This window comes from Falco rusticolus, chromosome 1, assembly GCF_015220075.1.
Source record: "Falco rusticolus isolate bFalRus1 chromosome 1, bFalRus1.pri, whole genome shotgun sequence".
Taxonomy (NCBI): domain Eukaryota; kingdom Metazoa; phylum Chordata; class Aves; order Falconiformes; family Falconidae; genus Falco; species Falco rusticolus.
In genome coordinates, this window is record NC_051187.1 from 115,393,633 (window position 1) to 115,412,875 (window position 19,243).

At 51.8% G+C, this 19,243-nt stretch overlaps 1 protein-coding gene and 1 long non-coding RNA gene across 2 annotated transcripts; one reads left to right on the forward strand and one right to left on the reverse strand.

The window, feature by feature from the left end:
- Positions 1-5,748: 5,748 nt before the first annotated feature.
- NOCT (nocturnin) lies at positions 5,749-14,141 on the reverse strand. Its single transcript, XM_037397676.1, has 3 exons — positions 13,826-14,141; positions 8,104-8,373; positions 5,749-7,015 (listed from the first exon to the last, which is right to left on the reverse strand). Exons 1-3 carry the CDS (start codon positions 14,007-14,009, stop codon positions 6,180-6,182), a joined length of 1,290 nt encoding a protein of 429 aa, XP_037253573.1. The 5' UTR covers positions 14,010-14,141; the 3' UTR covers positions 5,749-6,179.
- A 272-nt stretch (positions 14,142-14,413) lies between these two features.
- Positions 14,414-18,431, forward strand: LOC119152432. The gene is made up of 2 exons (XR_005105776.1): positions 14,414-14,615; positions 15,264-18,431. It is a non-coding gene; the product is annotated as an uncharacterized LOC119152432 (long non-coding RNA).
- Positions 18,432-19,243: the final 812 nt, after the last annotated feature.

Genomic DNA, 19,243 nt, shown 5'->3' on the forward strand with positions numbered 1-19,243 from the left:
TGTGGGTAGCCAGGTGCCCAGTGGCACCCCCGGTTCCCAGTAAGGTGCCCTGGAAAGTCTTCAGAGCCAGGGGCTCGGGTAATCTTGAAATAATTTAAGTCTAAATGCCCATTTAAGTACTTCATGCCTGGAGGAGCAATTTTAACAGAAGTCTGGAACTGAGGGTCTTCAATTACAATAAAGGAGGCCTGAATTAAAATACCGAAAAGCGAGTTACCTCTAGAGTCCTAGCAGTAATCCTTGTTCTTCCCTCCGACTGAGAAGTAAGAAATGTGGGAATAGCTCCATGCAGCCAGGCCAGCATATGGGGAACTTTGCAAGTCTTCTGAAAAAGGGATTCTTTTTCATACTCTTAAGCAGGGAAGCAAAGTTGAAGAGCAAATGAATGAACAAGGTGAAACAGGTAAGTGTGGTGTAGAAGGCAGCAAACCCTTCCGCCAGCAGTTAAAACCAAAGAAGCAAAGGTTCTTACAGATGAGCTGTGTTTCTGGCCTGGGAAGGAGGACAAAGACTCCTTGGCAGAAGGAGATGCAGGAGAAGAAAGAGGATTTATGTTGCCAGGAAAGATAGGACAGGAAGGGAGGTCCTGGGGAGCTTGGCGATGGCTTGACTAATTCAGTAGTCTGAGAGGCAGAAATCTTCTGGGTAATGGGAAACAGAGCAGTGTGAAGAGAAGAGGGGGGTAGAACAAATTGGAGCTAGAAGATGAGAGAAAAGTAATAGCATTTTAAAACCCACATTTATAAGTCTTCTGTAAGAAATCCTTCTCTAAATGGCTGTTACTTGGTCATGTATGAAAGAGCCGCTGTATCTCAGTGCGGAGTGTCTGTCTGGAGTATTTGTAGTCGAGACCTTTCCAACACCTAATTTAGATACACTGGAAGTCAAATGGGGACAGACTTTTCTTGGAAATAGATAAGGATCTCCAGCTGATGGTCTCCTTATCTTAAGTTAGAGCCAAGACTTCCATCGTGTAACAGCAAAACCGAAAGGATCGCAGGCCCCGTCTCGGCTACTGGTGGCAGGCTGCTCGCAGCAGCTCCCGGGCGCTGCTGTTGCTGTCGGTGCTGTGTCTTGCTACAGAACTGGCGATGGCCGCCTGGCTCTCGCCCCCGGCCACCCGGCGAGCGGCACTGGAGGACGTTAACCAAAAGTTTGTTAAGCGTTTTGAGAACCTCAATCTGTACGAGGATGCGCTGTAACTGAAATGGAAAGGGTTCTTAACCCGGCTTTGAGCAGTAAAAGAGTGTTTCTATTAACCTTCCCGTGTGTGCCTTTGTATTCTTCTCTTTTGTGTTTGTACTTCTAGCTAGCAGCTAAATTTAAAAAAAAGACAGGTTTTTTGTGAGTCGGGGATTCCAGCGGGTCCGTTTTAAGCACAGCTCTCCAGCGTTGCTTTGCGGGTGCGTGGCTCCTCTGAGCTGTTCCGAGGTCCCGTTGTTCGTCAGAGGTGGTATGTAATCCGGGTGACAAGCCGTGCTCCTTGCAAGAGGCAGCCTCTCCCTGGGGGTTTCTGCAGCTAAATGTCGGGGCGAGATTCCCACCCGTAACTGAAAGTCTGGGATTGTTCTCTGGCTCTCTGCAAGCTCACTCTTTATCGTGGCTGCTTTAAGCAGATCTAAGCAATTACGATGGGGGCAAGAAATATTTTTACTGGTGGTGTTGGAGGATGTGACTTCAGGAGGAGGGAGCTTTGGTCAGGTTTGTAATATCTGAAATGGGCAAGGGGACAGTAAAACACTGAAGAAGTCCCCAGCTATACTCCTAGACTTCTGCAAACTGTTGAAAAACGCATTTTGTCCATGCGTCGAAGCAGCACTAGGTTTTACGTGTGAAACGGGTGGCTCATATAGAAGAGTCCAGGCTTAATTTCTCCTCGGCAAGTGTAGTAACTTCTCTAGATGTGTGAGTGGAATGAAACTCTCATGTGAAGTGAGCAGGCTTTGTACAGAAGGCATTGAAATATAATACAGCCATGGTACCACGGATTCTATAGATGTAAACACCAACACTTATTTTTCAAATTACTATTGTAATTACAGGACAGACAGGGTAATGCTGGGTAATCCACAGGGGAAAAGCTAACTGTTGCAACCCAGAATAAAGATCTGAATATCAAAATTTCTGGGTTGTGGCAAGGAAAGTTGAAAGGGGAATGCTATCCCAGAGACCGGTCTTTTTGTTACTGTCTCTTGGACAAAGCGCGTCTCGCTTAGCAAAGGGTTCTGTGCCTGGATGTAACCCAAGGGATCTGGGCGGAGGGTGCTGTGGGGAAGGCTGAGATCTTGGGAGCCTCTGCTAATTGATTTAATGAAATTTAGGACTTTGGAGAATTACATCTGAGCTGATCGAGGATCAGTGAGCCAGGGGCAGTCAGGAGTTGATAAGAAAGCAGAGAGGTGTTTGAAGCCTCGGTTCTTGTTCACCTGCCGTGTGCAGCAGGGGTCTCAGTGACGCGTGAAGGTTGGCGCAGCCAGAACAAGCTGAATTCCATTTCTGCCTGGTAGAGCCAGTTCAAGTAGCGGGTATTAAGCTCATTAAGTGAAGAAGGTCTAAGTGATGCTATCTACTGCTGATCTAATTGTTCTCTAGGAGAGATAGCGTTTTAATAAGCTTGCAACAGCTTCTGCCTTTCAGCAAATTAATTAAGTGGGTCATTTCTTCCTTTAGCTAGCTTGAGGGTGAGGGAAAACTGTCACTGCTAAAGCTAATGCAGCTTTTCTTCAAGATTAGAGCAAGGGATCTGTTGAGACTTTTTTTAGCCTTGGTGTGCTTGTAAGGCAGAAGGCCACAAGAAGAGCTTTGAAGACATTTTTTACTGTTAAGAGTCATACTGCTACATAGGAAGAAAAAAAAAAAAGAAACCCTTCCTGCTGCTTCCTATGAAAAATATTCAGTGTACTGGTATTTATAGCAGGCAAAAGCATTTCAGTGCTGCAGGCCTGCCTCTTGCTGCATAAAACAAAGCAAGAGCAATATTTCATTTAAGTTTTCCAAAAGAGCCTGTCTGCAAAATACATTTTTATAGCAAGTACTGGAATAAAAGGGCGAAGCCGACTGGGAAGTTACCAGATAATTTCTGTGCCATGTCTACCTTTTATTAAAATACAGCAGAAAAGGGTTCACCGTTACGCTGTGGCAGGGGGGTGTGATTTTCTGAGTGATAACCTAAGAACTGCCTTGCGGTGGGGAGAGACCCCAGCCTGTTCGCAGTCATTCCACCCTCCCCTCCCCTCCCCTCCCCTCCCAAATTACCCTTTAAGGACGTGAAGCGGTGGACATCCACTGTCACATGTCCAGGGTGAGATAAGAATCTCGGCCCTTTCCACTTTGGAAGAGCTCTGCAAGGATAGCAATAGCATACAAATCATGCTGCTCCCCACAGTCTGGTTTCTTTTTGTTGGAGAGTGAGCGTTGAAAGCAAGGGTCTGAGTAAAATGGCGTAAGAACCTTCCAGATACTAAATATCGTCACCCTGGGAGAGTGATGGTGGGAGTTTCATAGCTGTGACACTTCAGCTCCTGCTGGTAAAGCAAAGTGTCCCGTAACGGGTGCTGTGGCTCTGCGCCCTGGCAGTGGCGGTGCAGTACCACGCTAACGGCCACCCTGGGCTGTCCTTAGGAAAACAGAGCTGCCTGTGCAAAAGTAAAATGGAAATTAAGGGCTTTTTGTTGTTGTTGTGGGTTTGTTTGGTTTGAGGGTTTTTTGGGTTCTGGGGTGGGTTTTTTTTTTGTTTTAAATACAGAGCTGAATGCAGTATTGTCCTTGCTCTCAAGGCAACGCACATTTTCTACCACAAGTGTAGTTTCTTCTAGAAACTGCCTACAGGGTCTGAATGGAAACTCCAGCTTCTGGTGTGACTTTCTGTGGTAGATAAGCAAGGATTTGATTTATTAAAGGTGCCACGTGTTGCTTTTAGAAGTGTTTAGCTACAGATGACTAGATATCTCCATTAACGGGCAAGTGGATTATTTCTCCTCCTCTCAAAGACCATTTGAGGACAGAGCCTAAGAGAAGATAACCCTCAAGGAGAAGCACTGCATCTCCCCTCAGAGAGCAACTGAGGGCAGCCAGCACCATGAACAGAGGAAGCTGTCTCAGTCTAGCTGGTGTGAAATGCTTACAGCAGCTCAAAGGTCTGCCTTTCTGTGGGGCATCAGGAGCTCCTCATCCCTGGCCCAGAATCTCCCCGAAAGGAGCCACCCCTTCTGGCTTCCAGGGACACAATTTGCTCTTTCTGAAATGCCAGCTGAAGGAGGCCCTGGCTGGCAGTAGTTGATGCCACATCATCCTGGGAAGAGCATTCACCAAGGAAGCCAGGCTCCTTGGTTGTAAAATCCTTTCTGTCTGCAGAATTCCAAATCCACGCTTGCTAGAGGAATCTGTCATCCCAGGCTGGTTAGAGGGGCCTCAGCTCTTTGCTCAGAAGCAGATCATCGCTCTCATTCCGCAAGTGTCAGGAACACACGCAGAGCATGTTACAGCTGTGCACCACAGCACTTCACACATTTGCCTGAAAGGGAATGTTTGTGTGGGAATTTGGGACTTCTGGTGGCCAGACTCTGCTTTGCTACCAGCAACGCAAGTACAGTAACTTACAGGTTGTGTGAAACACCTACCTTGGCATTTCTTGCTCTTCAGATGATGTTTTAAAATACAAATACAGCTGTCTGTTGTGCCCTGTTTGGGCACTTCAAGTTTGAGAACGCACTTGCCGTGAAAGCAAAGCAGCCGTGCCAACTTTTAAAATTAGGACTGCAGGGTCAGGGGAAAGAGGTCTGGAGCAGGTGGCGTCACCACTGCCTTGAAGCTTGAACAGTCAGTAGCTGAAAGAGATCAACTGCTACCGACAGGGAAATGAACCAGATGGCAGCAGAGAGACATAACTTTTTTTTTTTCCAAAGACTTTTATTAATAAACACTTTGAACACTTTACTATGGGCCTTACTCTACATGGAAGTACTGCTTTATTTCTTCTCCCTCATCTTTTCCAGCTATCTAAACGTCAGCCCAACTCCAACTGTTGTCTCTCTTCCCTCCTCTCTCCCCACCTCATTTTCCAGCATAGTGGCACATTTACAATCCATATATGCAATACCAATGAGCGCTACTCCATGCACCAGAGTTACTGTATAGCACAGCCCTGTTGTCGCTTGGGTGCTTCGCCAGAGTTGCCACGGAGAGAGGCTCCTGAACACTGCTGCTGTATGATTTCAAGTCAGATGCAGGATCACCAGTTTCTCTCAATAAATAGATTTTATCTTCTAACAGGTTCCAGTGTAGCTTTAGATTCTGAAGATAAATAAAATGAAGTCTTTCAACATAAAGATTGGCCCTTTACAGAAACAGCAAGATTGACAAGACTACAAATTTAAACCATTCAAGTAATACTTGAAGCAGAGGAGGAAATACTCCCTGGTTAGGTGTTGTCTGGAGAGGAGCACAAAATAAACAAAGGTAATGGTCACTGGGTATACATACCTACAGGCCATATGTGCAACTGACACATGCACATTCATCTGGAAAAAGGAGGATATTGCTGTACGATGTGGTTAGCCTGTATTTCCTCACTTGCTCTTACGGGAGGGGGTCCACCTCACGCTGCACTATTATCCATTCACTTTTAATGGAACAGTCATCTCAAGTCATGTAAGAGTGAAAAGACACGCATGAGCTTAGATTTGTTCATGTCTAAACTGCATTAAACTTCCTTCCTATTGCAACAGAAAAGACAGAACACAATCCCACCGGGTAGTCGAGCCTCGTTCCCTTCAGTACTTGCACAAGCTTAACATGAAATAAATTAAGTCAGCATGCTGTCAGGGCAGGTTGTTTTACAAACACAAGTGTTTTGATTTAAATACTAAGGCCTCCGCATTCATTAGAGGATTAAATCCTTACGCATGGGGGTTGGTGAAAGGACAAAGCTCATTTGCCTTCTGGTTGTCAAACCCTGACAGGGCAGGAACACCGCGACGAGAACACCCACTCCTTTCTTCCTCCCTCAGAGGCTCCAGATGAACAAGTGCTGAATGGCAAGTGCAACTGCAAACAAGTGCCCATAATAACGTTTAGTCAACAGTATTTCCTCATCCTTCAACAGCTTCCAGCTTCAAAAGTTTTCTCTAAAATAAAATAGTGAGTTAAGACACTGCAATACCAGGTGGCATTCCAACGCATTACAGCAGTCTGTCGGGGTCTTGATTAAAACTAAAGTCACACACCAGAGAGAGGTGATCGGAAGGGTAATTGAACGATGGCAGCCTGTTGGGCCCAATCTGCTCTTCAGTCAGCAAGCCCAGGGCTGAGTTCACATTCAAGGCGTGCTGGGAATACCAGATATAATCCAGCGTGTGCCGGCACTCTCCCGAGGGCCGGATCTTCCAGGTGGTGTATGGGGGCTCCGACTGCCCGTCAGGGCTCAGCAGCTTGTATGCGCTGTTCAAGTTGAGGCTGGAGTTGGAAAATTCTCTGTAGACCTCCTCAGTTGGCTCCGCATTGAAGTCTCCACAGATGATCAGAGGGATCTTTGCACCCTGGGTAATACTCTTCAGGTTCTGGAGGAGATCGCAGCCTTGTGCGGACCGAAACCTCTCCCAGCCGGTGCGGGCTTTCAGGTGAGTGACAGCAATGCAGAACAGTCTTCCAGTTTCATTGCACTTCAGCGTCTGAGCTATGGCCACTTGGTTGGTCTTCAGCTTCATGGCGGTGAGACGGATGTTGGCGCTGTTGATGAGCTCAAAGCGGTCTTTGAGGAAAAACAGGGCGCAGCCATCCGGCCCGTTGTTCTGCTCCACATCTAGGCACGGGGACCACGGCTTCGGGAAGAAAGTACACTGGTAGCCGAGTCGGCTGAGGAGCGGCTCAAAGGTATCAAAGTAGTGGTCGACTTCTTGCAGGCACAAGATGTCAGGCTTGTACGCAAGGATTTCCTCCAGGATGAGGCACTTCCTCTCTTCCCATTTCAGAGCTTCCATAGGGCACTGAACAAAGTTGTCTTTGCCTTCTCCGAGAGCTGAAATCGGCAGGAAGGGGGGGCAATAAAAAAAAAAAATTAGAAGTTACCAATAGCTAAACCAGGCTGTCTTCCTCCAGGTTTTGCAGAGGCTCTCGGGAGCCAGCTGCCACCGTGCAGCAGCCAGCGGCTGCTTGCATCCCCGCATGAGGGCAGGCAGCCTGTCACACTGCAAGGGGTTATAATGGGGGGCAGCACGAGGCTTTTGTAATGCTTTGCTTTCCCTGTACAACCCTGCACATCAGTTTACATGCAGGTGATGGGTATTCCAGGAGCAGCTGCTGACTTCAAGGGTGCCAGGCTTGCCAATGGGTGCGAGAACCCCTTCTCTAAACACTGAAGTCTCTCCAAAAAACTCAAGTTCCCTTTACAGATACAAGTTAAAGAGATTCCTTCCCCCTGTTCCCAGAAGTCACTACACTGTGGCAAGTGCTTCCACATGTGGCAGCCACAGCTTAAGCCTGAGGGAAAAAAAAAAATGCAGTGGTATAGGAGTGACTTAACTGCAGAATGTTAAGGCAGTCGGTCCCTACATGGGGGATTTCCCACCCCAAAAGACTTTAAGATGAGGCTGTTGCATAAGTCAATTTACAAACTTGATTTTAGGGGTCTGAGGAAAAAAAAAAAAATCAGTTAAAATTACTTTGAAGAACTAAGAATTCCTGTAACACATCTGAATCCCTGAATAGTTCACTGATAAACTAATTCGAAAACTCTACAGAAGCTTTATGAAGAACAGAACTTAGTCAAGGATGAGTCTTTTTGGGGGGGTTGACAGCTACCTAGAAGTGACAGGTCACAGTATTTTGAAAACACTGTGTTCGGACAGGCATTCAGCGCTATCCTTGGCATCACAGTTGCAAGGAGACACCTTTTTTCCTTTCCTATGGAACAGAAGGCAAGCCACTATTTCAAGCGCTGAAAATCTCCCCGCCCCTCGGTCAACTTGTGCCTCGTGTAGTTCACCTCTCCCCCTTTGCTCTGCCAGTCCCAGGCATGCCTAACTACACAGACACCGCTGCATTTAAAGGTTTTCATTGCTGCATTTGACCTCAAGGTCACACCTTGAGCTTAGAGGCAGCTCCTACCTTGGGCAAGGATGTTCCACTGCATGACCCGAATAGGGCGGTGGTTACTGGCAGTGTTTTTCTTCAGGTCCACAAAGTTCCTCTGAAACCGGGGTGGCCGTTTCTGCAGAACAATCTGACATTCCTCCAACAAATCCTTGGGGTCTATAGGATCCAGCCGTGCTGAGTCTGGCTGCTCCAGGCAGTCCTGGTGCTGGGACACGGCACTGCTGCTCAGCGTCTTGGCGAGCGCACTGTAGAGCCGACTGGTGCTGTTTCCCATGGAACACACTGGAAAGGAGAAAACGGTGTTAGAGACAACCACCATAACTCTTCCCACCACTTAGGTGCCTTACGGATAACCTCATTACAGTGCCAGCAGTTGATGGTTTGTGCGGGAGCCTGTTCCTGCACCCGAGGTAAAATAAGGATACAGAGACAGGGTTAGTTCTGCCCACAGTCTCCTCGTGTTTTGCTTCATCTCAGGGGCTGCTCACCCCCGCAGCACGCAAACGGGCCGGTTTAAGAGATCGTGCAGGTGTCTTCTAAGGGAAGAAAGGAGTCTTTCATCCAGAATAGCAGGGCTAAGATTAACTTCTGCATGTCTTGTGGGAAACAGAACAGAGTGTCCTTTTCCCCTCCTCACAGAGGAGAGAGCCCAGCAGGGAGACAGATACTGCCTGCTCCTTATTTCGTGTGCAGTTTGTCTCGGATGGAGATGGCACCTCACAGCTGGACACCCTCTGCCTGCCGGGGCTCCCTCCGGGCTGCAGCACAGCGAGCACGGTGACTCGTTCCCTCAGGCTGGTATTTCATAGGAACCTCGACCCACGGCTTCATTCACCCCAAAAGGAGCAACATTTTCACGAGCGCAGAGCGGCCAAATGCTTCTGCTGCCTTAGACCTGGGGATGTGGAGCAGAGCAGGGGGTCTCTCAGCTCCCCTTTGTGCCCCTCGCCCTCCTTTCTCCCTTCGGCTCCTTGCTCCTTCATGCTGTGCCCCCGCTCGGCAGCTTCCAGTGCACCCCATGGTCCTCCCCAGGCCCCCACAACCCCCTGCTCCCTCAGCCGTCTCAAGCACACCTCCCGCAAACCGCCAGCTGTGCCCCAGCCCCCCATTAACACAGTCAGCCACCCTCCTGGCCCCGTGTCTCCTACAGGGAGGTCCGTCCCCCCCTCACTGGGCCACAGCTGCCACATGGGGAGTGTGCATGTGTCCCCCACTGTTTTGCCCTTTGGCTTACACGGAGTTAGGTGCAGCCCTCTTCCCTTAGCAGGGGTCAAGCAGCAGAGCTGTTCCCTTTCAGGTGGTGGCCCTCTAACTATCATGCTATAAAATACCTCCTCCTTCCCCTTCCCAAGGGCTCAACCAGTACCACCAGGCAGCTGCAAACGCCCCGAGGCTTGCTTACTGCAAACACACCCAAGATGTGAGGGCTAAGGGCCAGGCTTCTGGGTAGCCGTGGAGGAGTTTGCCCAGGGTTCATGATATCCCTCCACACCTCTGCAGCAAGTCTGGGCCACATGTGTCCCAAGGTCCCTTCCAACCCTTCCTCGGGGGGGGCGTTTTGCTCTGCAGTGCCACCCTTGCCACAACAAGTTGGCGAGAACTTGAAAAGAGGCTGTTTGTGCTTTTCCATGCTCGGCGTCTGCCCCAGTAGCACTCCTGGACACTTGATTTCCCTTCAAACACGGGCAGGAAGAGCAGTGCTTGCACCACAGCAGAGGCCACACTTCCAGAGTTTCATGGTTACCTCAACTTATTTCCCCCTGAGTGCATTTTGCAAAGGTAATCTTGAGCAAAAGAATTTCAGTGTTGCATTGCTGTTGGCCCACAGCAGGTTTTACCTAAGTTTATTTGTACCTTGGAGTTACTTAAAAACGGAAAAGACTTGTCATTGCACACTCGCATCTTGCAACAGGTTTGGGGTGCCACCCAACACATCTGCATGTTTGGCCTCGGGTAGCCCAAGCTACAGCATTATGAGTCATAAAAGCTGGTGACAGATGTACAATAGTGACAGACCTGGCTAGAGGGGAAGGCAGGAAGACGGAAGCCCTAATACTTTAATAAACATACTTAGAAGGAATAAAAGAGAAAAGACAGACTCTGCAGCAGAAGCCTCACACCCTTGCCTTTTGGAAAATGGGTGCTTTCAAAGACACTAAAAAAAATTGCTGCTCTAACATATGCTTTGTATGTGCAAGCCAGTGAAATAGTGCCTCTGAACAGTTCTAAAAAAGTCATAAACTGGGAATTGGAATTAGACATCTGATGTCTCCCTCCACCCCCACCCTTTTAGTTAAAGTACCAGGAGTTCCTCAAACTGTGATGTGAGCTTGGGCTCACAAGCATGAATGTCCTTCTAGGAGAACAGTGTTTAAGGTGCTTCAGCTTTTGCAGTCTTTTAGTACACAATTCTTGTCAAGAAGCCAAGTACTGCTGAAGTAGAAGAAATGCCATTTAATAAGGAGGGAAGCTGGCCCAAACATGAAACCCCCTAAGCAGGACCCTGACACAGCTGCGAGGAGGAGCAGGGACGAAAGCACACTGGTTACAGAGGGTCCAGCTGACACACTACCAAAGCTGCCATGCAGAAATCCAAAGAAGTCTATAGAGCTTTTAAGGAAAGCTCCACAGGGAGCTCCTCGCCTGTTTTTGGGGCAGGTACCAACCCATAGTTAAGTGCTGCAGCTGAAGAGAAGTACACAGTGCTTTCTGCTACCCGAGGGATACAGTCAGCTGCCGAGTACAGCCACAAGCCCTGCGCAGCTCTGCCCCAGAAGCACGCCCTGCCCTTCCCTCCTGGCACAGCACTAGCCAGGCAAGTGGGAAGCCCACATGAAGGCAGTGCCCTCCGCGCAGCCCCTGCCGCGCCATGGACGAACATGGCTCTTGTAGGGCTCTCCGAAGTAATACTAGGGAGTTGTTCTGCCCCAAGAAGCAGACAGCAAGAGCCTAGGCTGCTCACTGCTTGTGACCTGGATCAGAGGGAGGATGTTGAGACAAGCAAGGTGCAATGCATCTGGAGCCAAAAGTCTACGCTACAGCTCTGAGCAGCTTATGTCTGTTAGAGCAGGGTGAATTCTAAGTTCAGTCATGCACCTGCCAGCTGCAAATGAAGCCAGAGCATCATCTAAACCACATCACCCCTGGGGTTGTGGATATCCAGCTTTTTACGGGGAGTCAGGCATAGCCTAACCCACACAGGATGTGGTACAGCACAGATCTGACAGCTTTAGATTAAGTAATACCTCAGGAAAGAAAAAGAGCTGCTGTTTTCTTTTGAAAGCCCAGGGAAGGTTGCTGGGCTTGGGCTGTAAATCAAGGGCCTGGGCTGTAAATCAAATGCTTTCAGGCCTCCCGTAGGGGTCTTGGGAGTCTCTGGCTGAAGGGGCACTCCTGCAGGAAGACTCCAGCTTAGGATGAGTGATGAACTGCACAAGTTCTTTGTCGCCAAAGTGCCTGAAACCACCACAGCATTGACTGGACTGTTCTGCAGAACAGGGGCCAGACCAGCAACCTGAACACTGAAACTCCAAACAAAACCCATTTGTTATTTTTTCCAACGCTTAACAAGTTCGTGGCAGCGAGGCAAGTACAAGGTCACCGTTCTGAGATCCTTACAGTCCAAGTTAAATGACCTGTAACTTGCTGGGATAATGCTGCTGCCAGTGCTGTGACACCGTGGTGCTGGTGTACACAGAGGAACAAGTGGACTCCTGAGCTTGCACTTTAGCAGCGAGGGGTGAACACAGAAGCAATTCTCATGGTGCGATGTCACAATAGGGAACACCAGCTCAGCAATTACTATACAAGGTGCTTAAAATAATAAAAAAAAAAAGTCTTCCTCCCTGCAAGGGGGGTGTCTCCACGCAGTAAGGGCAGGGAACAATTTACACTGTTCATTAAACTTCAGAACAGGGTGCAAAGTTCAAGGTCTCTTATGTCATCCAGCAACAGCACAGAAGATAAACTTCTAGCATCTCAGGCAATGAGCAGTCACAGACTTTATTTTAAGGACTTTGCTTCAAAGATAAGGGCCACAGCATGCAGGCAGACCAGAGGACTGTAGGGAGTATCAGAGCCAGGGCCCTTAACTTTTGAGTAAGGCAAACAGCATTCTGGTTTCCCTTCCTTTCATCTCGTGCCTCCCAGCACCGCTTTTGGCTGAGAGCCCCCACTTGGTTCACCACAGGGATTTCACTGCCAGGTGAACGGCTCCACAGCACCTGCAGCCCAGTCAGTAGTTACACATCAGCCTCCACAGCAGAGGCAGCCAGCAGCAGCTGGAGATGCCCTCCCTGCAACCCTCATTCTAGAAGAAACTTGGCAGACACCATCCTCATGTGACAAGACCTGTGCTGCAGGGTATCATACTACATGTACAGCCTTGTTTGGGCCAGCAATGGGGCCGCAGCCCTGCAGCACCTGCATTCAAAGCAGCAGTTGTTGCTGTTGCTTTGAGTTAGAGTCCCGATTTTGGCGCTTACGCCAGTTTTACGTACAGGGAAGTCTGGATTCTCATGTGGGAGTTAGGAGAGCTTGGCACAGCAAGGAAAGTGCTGCTTAGTCAACAGGCAGGACCAGAAATAGGAGGGAACCTCAAATCTTGCCTTAAGTAATACACAAAATCAGTACTTGGCACAAGCTCTGGAGATCCTTTCCCCCCCACCCGTTAAAGTGCTCTGCTCATGGGCTTGACTCTGCCAGCTCGCAGGCACATACACATAAGCTCCTCTTCCCCGTAGCAGCATGAAGCTTCAATCCTCCTGTTTAGCATCCTGGCCTGGCTTCAAGAGGAGGAACGGCAGCACCCTGCCCCAGCTGGCTCGTCCAGCCCTCCTGCAACAGCGCCAACAGGGAACCAACACACATCGCTCCAACCCCAGCAGAGGACGGCAAGGAAAAGTAGATCTCCTGCACGCCAGGCAAGTGAGACGGCCTCGGCTGCTGCATAAAGCGTGCTGGACACATCGCCTCTCCCGCCAGCAGCAGCCTGGAGGAAAAGCAGCCGCTTCCCTGGCGTTCACCGGGAGCCTGTGCTGCAGCTGCGCACATCTGCCCACCGGGAGAGGCGAGCCGCTGGGCAGGAGATGTGGCTCGAGGCTGGAGCGGGACTGGGGGGTCCCGGTGGGCGCATTACCCCACGGCGCGGCGGGAGCTGCGTGCCAAGGTGCCGGCGTGCCGTGACGTCCCGGCACAGCACACACCCAAGGACATGCGGTACCTTGAATGCTTTCCAGGTCTCGTTTTAGGAACGGGATAAAATCATTTAACGGGACAGACAAGCAGGAACGTGATGGCTTCGCACAGCCGCCTTCGCCTGCCCGAGGGTCACTCGCGCTTTTCCCACTCGCGGTCTCCAGTCGAAAAAACCCACCGCCAGTCCCGTTCCCCGCAGGGGGCAACACGCCGTAGGAGGGCTCGGCCAGCCGACGGGAGGCGCTTGGCGGCGGGACACCGACCCGCCGGGACACGGCAGGAGCCTGCGCCCGCCCCACGCGGCCGACCCCAGCCCGGGCACGCAGCGAGTCCCGCCGCTGCCGGGCCCCGACCCGTGGCGCGGGCCGCTTTGCTACCGGGCGCCGCTCGCCGTCGCCTCCCCAGGGAAGCCTGCGGGTACCGCCTGCACGGCCCCGGGGATGAGAGCCCCGGTGCTCGCTCCGACGGCAGCACCCGGCCCGCCTCCCGGCAGCGAGCGCTCCCAGCTGGGCTGCTTCCTTCCCCGCCCGGTACCCACCTGTGCGGGGCGAGGGCCCCGGGGCGGGCGGCCCACCCGCCGCTGCTGCTGCCCGCGGGGCGGCGGGGTCGAGAACCGGTGGGGAGGCGCGCGGCCGCGACGAGGGCAGGAGGGAGGCGGAGGCAGGGGCGCAGCAGAGAGCGGGCAGCGCCGAGCAGAGGCAGCGCGCAGGGCTCTGGTACATGCTCCCGGCGAGGCGGGCGGAGCGGGACGGGACCAGACGGGACACACAGCGGCTCCCACGCCCGCCCTGCGGAGCCGCTTATAGAGGCGGCGGAGCCCCGCGCGGCCGGTACATCCGGCACCTACCACCCGCACCCGGGGGGGGGGGAGGCGCGGACACACCGCGGGCACCGCCGCCCTCCCCGAGCCCGCCTGCGGGGAGCGCCGTGTGCCGCGGCCGCTCCGCGCCTCCCGCTGCCGCGGGCCGGGGGAGCCGCGCCGGGAGGGCCGCGCCCCGCGGCCGCTCACCACCCTCCCGCTCCCCTCTCCTCCCCCGCCCCGCGCCGCGGGATGGTCTCGCCCGGTGGAGTTTTTCCGCTGGTGACGTCAGGGAGGGGCGCGTTGAGTTCCCACGGACGTCACGGCGCGGGGGTTGGCGGCCCCGTGACCGCGCTCCCCTCCCCCGCCCGGCGGGCTGGGGCCGGGGCCAGGGCCAGGGCCAGGACCGGGCCATCTGCGGCCGTGGGTCATGGGGCGCCGGGGCTCCCTACGCGTGGGGCGGGCGGCGAGGGGCCGCCCGGGTTCCCAGCCTGTCAGGCGGGAGCGGGGAGGCGCCGCGCCGCGTCAGGTGCGGAGGGGCGCCGGGCAGCCCCGTGTCTCCGGGCCCGCGGGAGGGGACGGGCAGGGCGCTCCGCCGGCGGGGCCGCGTCACGCGCGTCACCCCCATGGGAGCCCGCGAGGGGCTTGGTGCGGGGTGACGGTGGGGCGAGGCCTCGTAGCGGGGGTCCCGGCCCGGGGGGGGCCTGGCGGGGGCGGGAGGGCCCGGGGCGGGCGCGCTCCCCTCAGGCAGAGCGGGCCGGGCCTGCGCTCTCCGGCTGAAGTCGCCGCCTTTTCGCTGGACTTGCTGCGCGATGGCGGGTCGGATAAATCGCGGAGGCCGCTGCGGGAGGAGGGGGCCTGCTGGGACGGCGCTGCCGCGGGAGCGGGCCCGGCGGGCGGCCTGCCCTTACACTCGCCGCGGCCTCAGGCCTCCCCTCACCCCCCCGGGCCTTCTCCCTCCCCAGGGGTCTGGGGGCCGAGCCCCGCTGCCGGTCCCTGTGCTTCGGTGCTTCTGTCAGGGTGTTCGTTCCAGCTCGCTGCCTGCGGGGCGCAGGGCGATTACAGCGGTCCTGCAGAGGCAGGAGCCGGGTCACCTCAGCTTGGGGGGAGGCTCAACCCAGCAGAGGTCGGGTTTTGGAGAGGAGCTTAACTTTGCTATTTTTCTTTGCACTGCCAGGATCAACGACTTGCAGGCAGCCCTCGAGGGGATGTGCGACCTATTTCTAAACTGCCGGTGAAGGAGATTTCGCAGCCCCTCAGAGGTCCCAGGAAGCTGCGGCTGCTTTTGTTGGGCATGTGTGCGTGTATGCAGAAAAGGGAGTTTTGCCCTTGCTGGGGACTAAGGCGGCCTTCTGGGTCTGGAAACAAATGCCAGGTGTTGTCAGAAAGGTGGGACTCTTTTTCCAGTGGGTTGTTGCTCTGATATGATGAGAGGGCAGCGTAGGTGCTTATCTTTCCTAAGTGTAACAGCCTATCCTGCTTTCCCCAGTACAGGAAAGTGATTGCATTCTGTCTCTGGGAGACGTGAAGAGCAGTTGATTGTTGCCTTTGTTCTAACAGCCTTTTAATCTGCTTGAAGACTGTTTGTCATGGGCCTACTGGCCTGTTTTTTTTTTTCCCTCCTAGAAAAAAGAGTTTCTTCGGATCATGTCTTCTAAATCTTTTTTTCTTACTGCTTTCTCCTCAAGCTTCTCCTTGCCTGACCCAGCTCAGAAGTGAGGTGCTGCACTTCCCTGCTGCATCCCGTGCACAGCCTGCTGCAAATTTGCCCTTCTCTCTTCTGCAGCTGTGCTGTGTTAACTCTCCATGCCAGTAACAGACATTTGTATTTGTCATTTGGCATCTCTGCTGGGGCAGTTCAGATTTTTGTAGTACAAGGGTGCCCGCAGTAACTTTCCTCCCTTTCTGAAGGCAGGTGCATCGTTTATCTTTCTTCTGTCACCTGAGAGCACTCTTCTTGCCTGGATTTTGGAAGGTACTTGCTAGGGGTTCAGAGATGCCTTGGGAGAATTTCTAGAGCTTTCTGGTATGATGGAGATACTCGTTAGCTTTTTCTTCTGCCTGTTCTCTGCTTGATTTGCTTCCCTACTTCAGACTTGTCTGTGTCTGTCTCTCATTTCTAGAGGTGGTTTTGATGCCTTGTACCATTCTGATGCTTTGAACCCTCTTGGCTCGGAGGGATTTCAGTTATGAGCCATGCTGATTTCATCCCTGAAGGCTTGTGCTAACCTATTATTCTCATCTGTAATTTCATCTATCTATCATTGTTCCTAATTTCCTCTCCAGTCTCACAAGCCCTCTACTGACAGTGTTTTTCTCTCTACACTGTTTTTCTATTAAATAAAGAGAGTAAGTTGGAACATGTGTAGAGGTACTGCAGTTTCAAAGGTGGGTCCTAGAACTAGGTGCATAAACTTAGATCTGGCCATGGTAGGCTCACCTACTCCTCCCTAAGCAAAAAGTTTAATACTTTAATGATCTTAAATGAAGATAATTAAAGAATGAGATAATTAAATAACATTTTAAAGGTAGGTAATTAGTACCCTGCTAACTTCTTCAGTTTTGTTTTCTGTAAAGTGAAGCAGTCATGCTGCCTGCTCTCGACAGAGATCTGCTAGCACTGGGGGCATGGTGGAGAGGCGGTCAGAGAGCTGCAGAGGGACGGCTGGAGCTCACTTTCTTTGCTTTCAGACACACTGACCACTCCTTGCAGCAGACCTCTCAGCTCTGATTCATACCCTCTGTGGTTTCAATCTGCATGGTAGAGACGAAGGCTTGATTGCCATGCAAAACTCTGAGCCCTGGTTCCTTGCTGACCAGACTCTGTGCCTGACTGGACTGGGCTGGTCTCAAGTCTGGGAACACTTACCCAGAAGGGCAAACTCATGACTAAGAGTTTATTTCCATGCCTGTTGTGCATGATGATCTGTAACCAGCTTTTTTTTCCCCCCTTTCTAGAAGACCAGATGCTTCTGGAAGGATCGAGTGGTTGGTGATTAAAGTAATACATGAGCTAGCTTAATGCCCCTGCCGTTTCTGTTGGGATTTGGCTAGGAAAATACGTAACAGCAGTGGTCTTAGGGATAGGTAACACAGGTTTTGTTGTATTTTGTGCCACAACACTGCTGAGAGATTACAGACTTGGTGACGGGGGAGCTGGTGGTTGACTGTGTGGTTCCACTCAGGAGATGAGGCAGCTGGGCCTGTGTCTGAGCTCCGTGTCCTCAGCTCCTGTCAAGCAGTCACTGATATTCAGGTGCGTCCTAGCCTGGTGGCTCTTGGTTCTGCTTCTCCTGCTCCATGGGAAAACCCTTTGCCCTCCAGAGCTGGCCGCTTGTCCTCCCTGCCACCACTCCCAGCCTCCTGCTCCAGCAGGTTTCAGGGAGCTGCTCGCTGCCCAGAGAGCTCAGCGGTTAAATAACTAATGAATCAGAGGTATGATATGTTTATTACTCAGTTTATTACGCTGATGATTTGAGTAGCTGAGTTTAGGCCAAACCACCACCTCATGACCTGCGAGAAGGAAGGAGAGAAGGTTTCCTGCTCCCTGCTGTACTGAATGTGCTTTTCTCTGCTGTTTTGGGTGCTGGCTTTCCTAAGCCGTGTGTGACCATGCCAGTGTGACAATAATGACGGTGGTTTTGAAAGAAACAGAAGTTACTGACGATGCACAAAGCTGTTTTGCACACTTACTGCTTTGTCCCTGGGATTTGGCAAGAACAGTGATTTAGCTCCAAAGTATGAATCAATGTTTGCTTGGCGTCCCTCGGGGTGATTCAAAAGTCCCAATAGCCTGCCGTAGAAAATAAAATCCTTCTGAAAATAGAAACGAAAGATGCAATTAATTTTAGGTACATGTGACTGAGAGAAAAGAGAAGCTTCTTCTGAAAGCAATCCCATGCACATCTGGCTGGTGTTTCCACTAGCTGGAAGCAGTGAGCAAGGGGAGAGAAGGAGTCCACACCAGAGGCTGCATAGACTGCAAGAAATGCTGTTTTAACTTTTTGACCTGGTCTTACCCTGGAGATGCTAATGTTTCAAACATCCTGGTCAGTGGACATTGTTAATCGTTTTCCGATGCTGTGGAAATCCCAGGCCCAGCAGAACTGTGTTACTTATTAAAGAACATATACATATGACTCACGTTTTTCCAGTGTGTAGTAAAACCAGTGACTTCCACAAACTCCGCTTCCTTGTGATTAATAATGAGCTGAGGATGATCTTTCCACCGCCTTGGTCAGGCAGCTCCTCCCAGCTGGTCATCCTTAAGCCAGGAAAGTGCTTGTGCTGCCTTTGGTGCTGCTGCCCTAATGCTCCCAGCATTTTCAGCTTGAAAAAGCATGATCTGAAAGGAAACTATGATCCTGGGGGAGATGGACGCTAATGACTGAAATACCGCAGTGGATTAACAGGAAAAAAAACGTGGCAGTTTGCCTCTGCACAGGGCGGATGGCTGTGAGCGCTGTAGTTTCTAACTTCACAGTGCACGCACATCCCAGCAGCTTCTGATTTCTCCCACTAGTGAAGCCATCGATAGGGGTGGTGGCTCCTGGCTACTTTTTCGTGGGATGCCCCTTTGCCCTGCCCACATCCCCAGGAGCCCTTCACCTCCCCACCGTTGCCCTGTTGTGGGTCATCCTCTCTCCCCAGGCAGCGGGGCTGGAAGTGCTTGCTTGCTCTCACCTCAGTTTTGGGCACCTGGGAAGAAGCTGGGAGGCAGGACTCGGTGGCAAACATGGGATCTTGGTAGGCTTAAGGAGGCTGCCCCAAAACAGGTTCACCTGAGGTGACAGCAGGGCAGAGGATGGATGTTTGAAATGGGCAGTGTTGCTATAGGTAGCTGAGATGATGGCTTTCCAAGGCACTTGGCTCTGATTTCTTGAGAGTGTCTCAGAAAGCGGAGCTTTGCCACTTTAACCCGGTACCTGTCTCACTGAGAAATAAGTAGCAGTAAGTCTGGGCAGCAGCTGGTAAAGTCTTCCACACAGCTAAGAAGGAGAGGGGGCACGACAGCGGCGCTTCTGACATCTCCTTAAGTAAACACGCATGTCGCTTTGTCTTGGATATGAATGTGCACTGCAGGTGATTAAACAGTGTACTTCATATTTAGAAGTGGTTGTCTGCCTGTTGAGTCAAAATTTCCAAGACTTCTATATG

What these genes read in the sequence shown, in the direction of transcription:
- NOCT (XM_037397676.1), bottom strand. Translation starts at nt 14,009, where the DNA reads ATGTACCAGAGCCCTGCGCGCTGCCTCTGCTCGGCGCTGCCCGCTCTC. An exon ending in GGGGCCCTCGCCCCGCACAG is followed by an intron (nt 8,374 to 13,825) that starts GTGGGTACCGGG and finishes TCTCCTTTCCAG; the next exon opens with TGTGTTCCATGGGAAACAGC. An exon ending in GTGGAACATCCTTGCCCAAG is followed by an intron (nt 7,016 to 8,103) that starts GTAGGAGCTGCC and finishes TGCCGATTTCAG; the next exon opens with CTCTCGGAGAAGGCAAAGAC.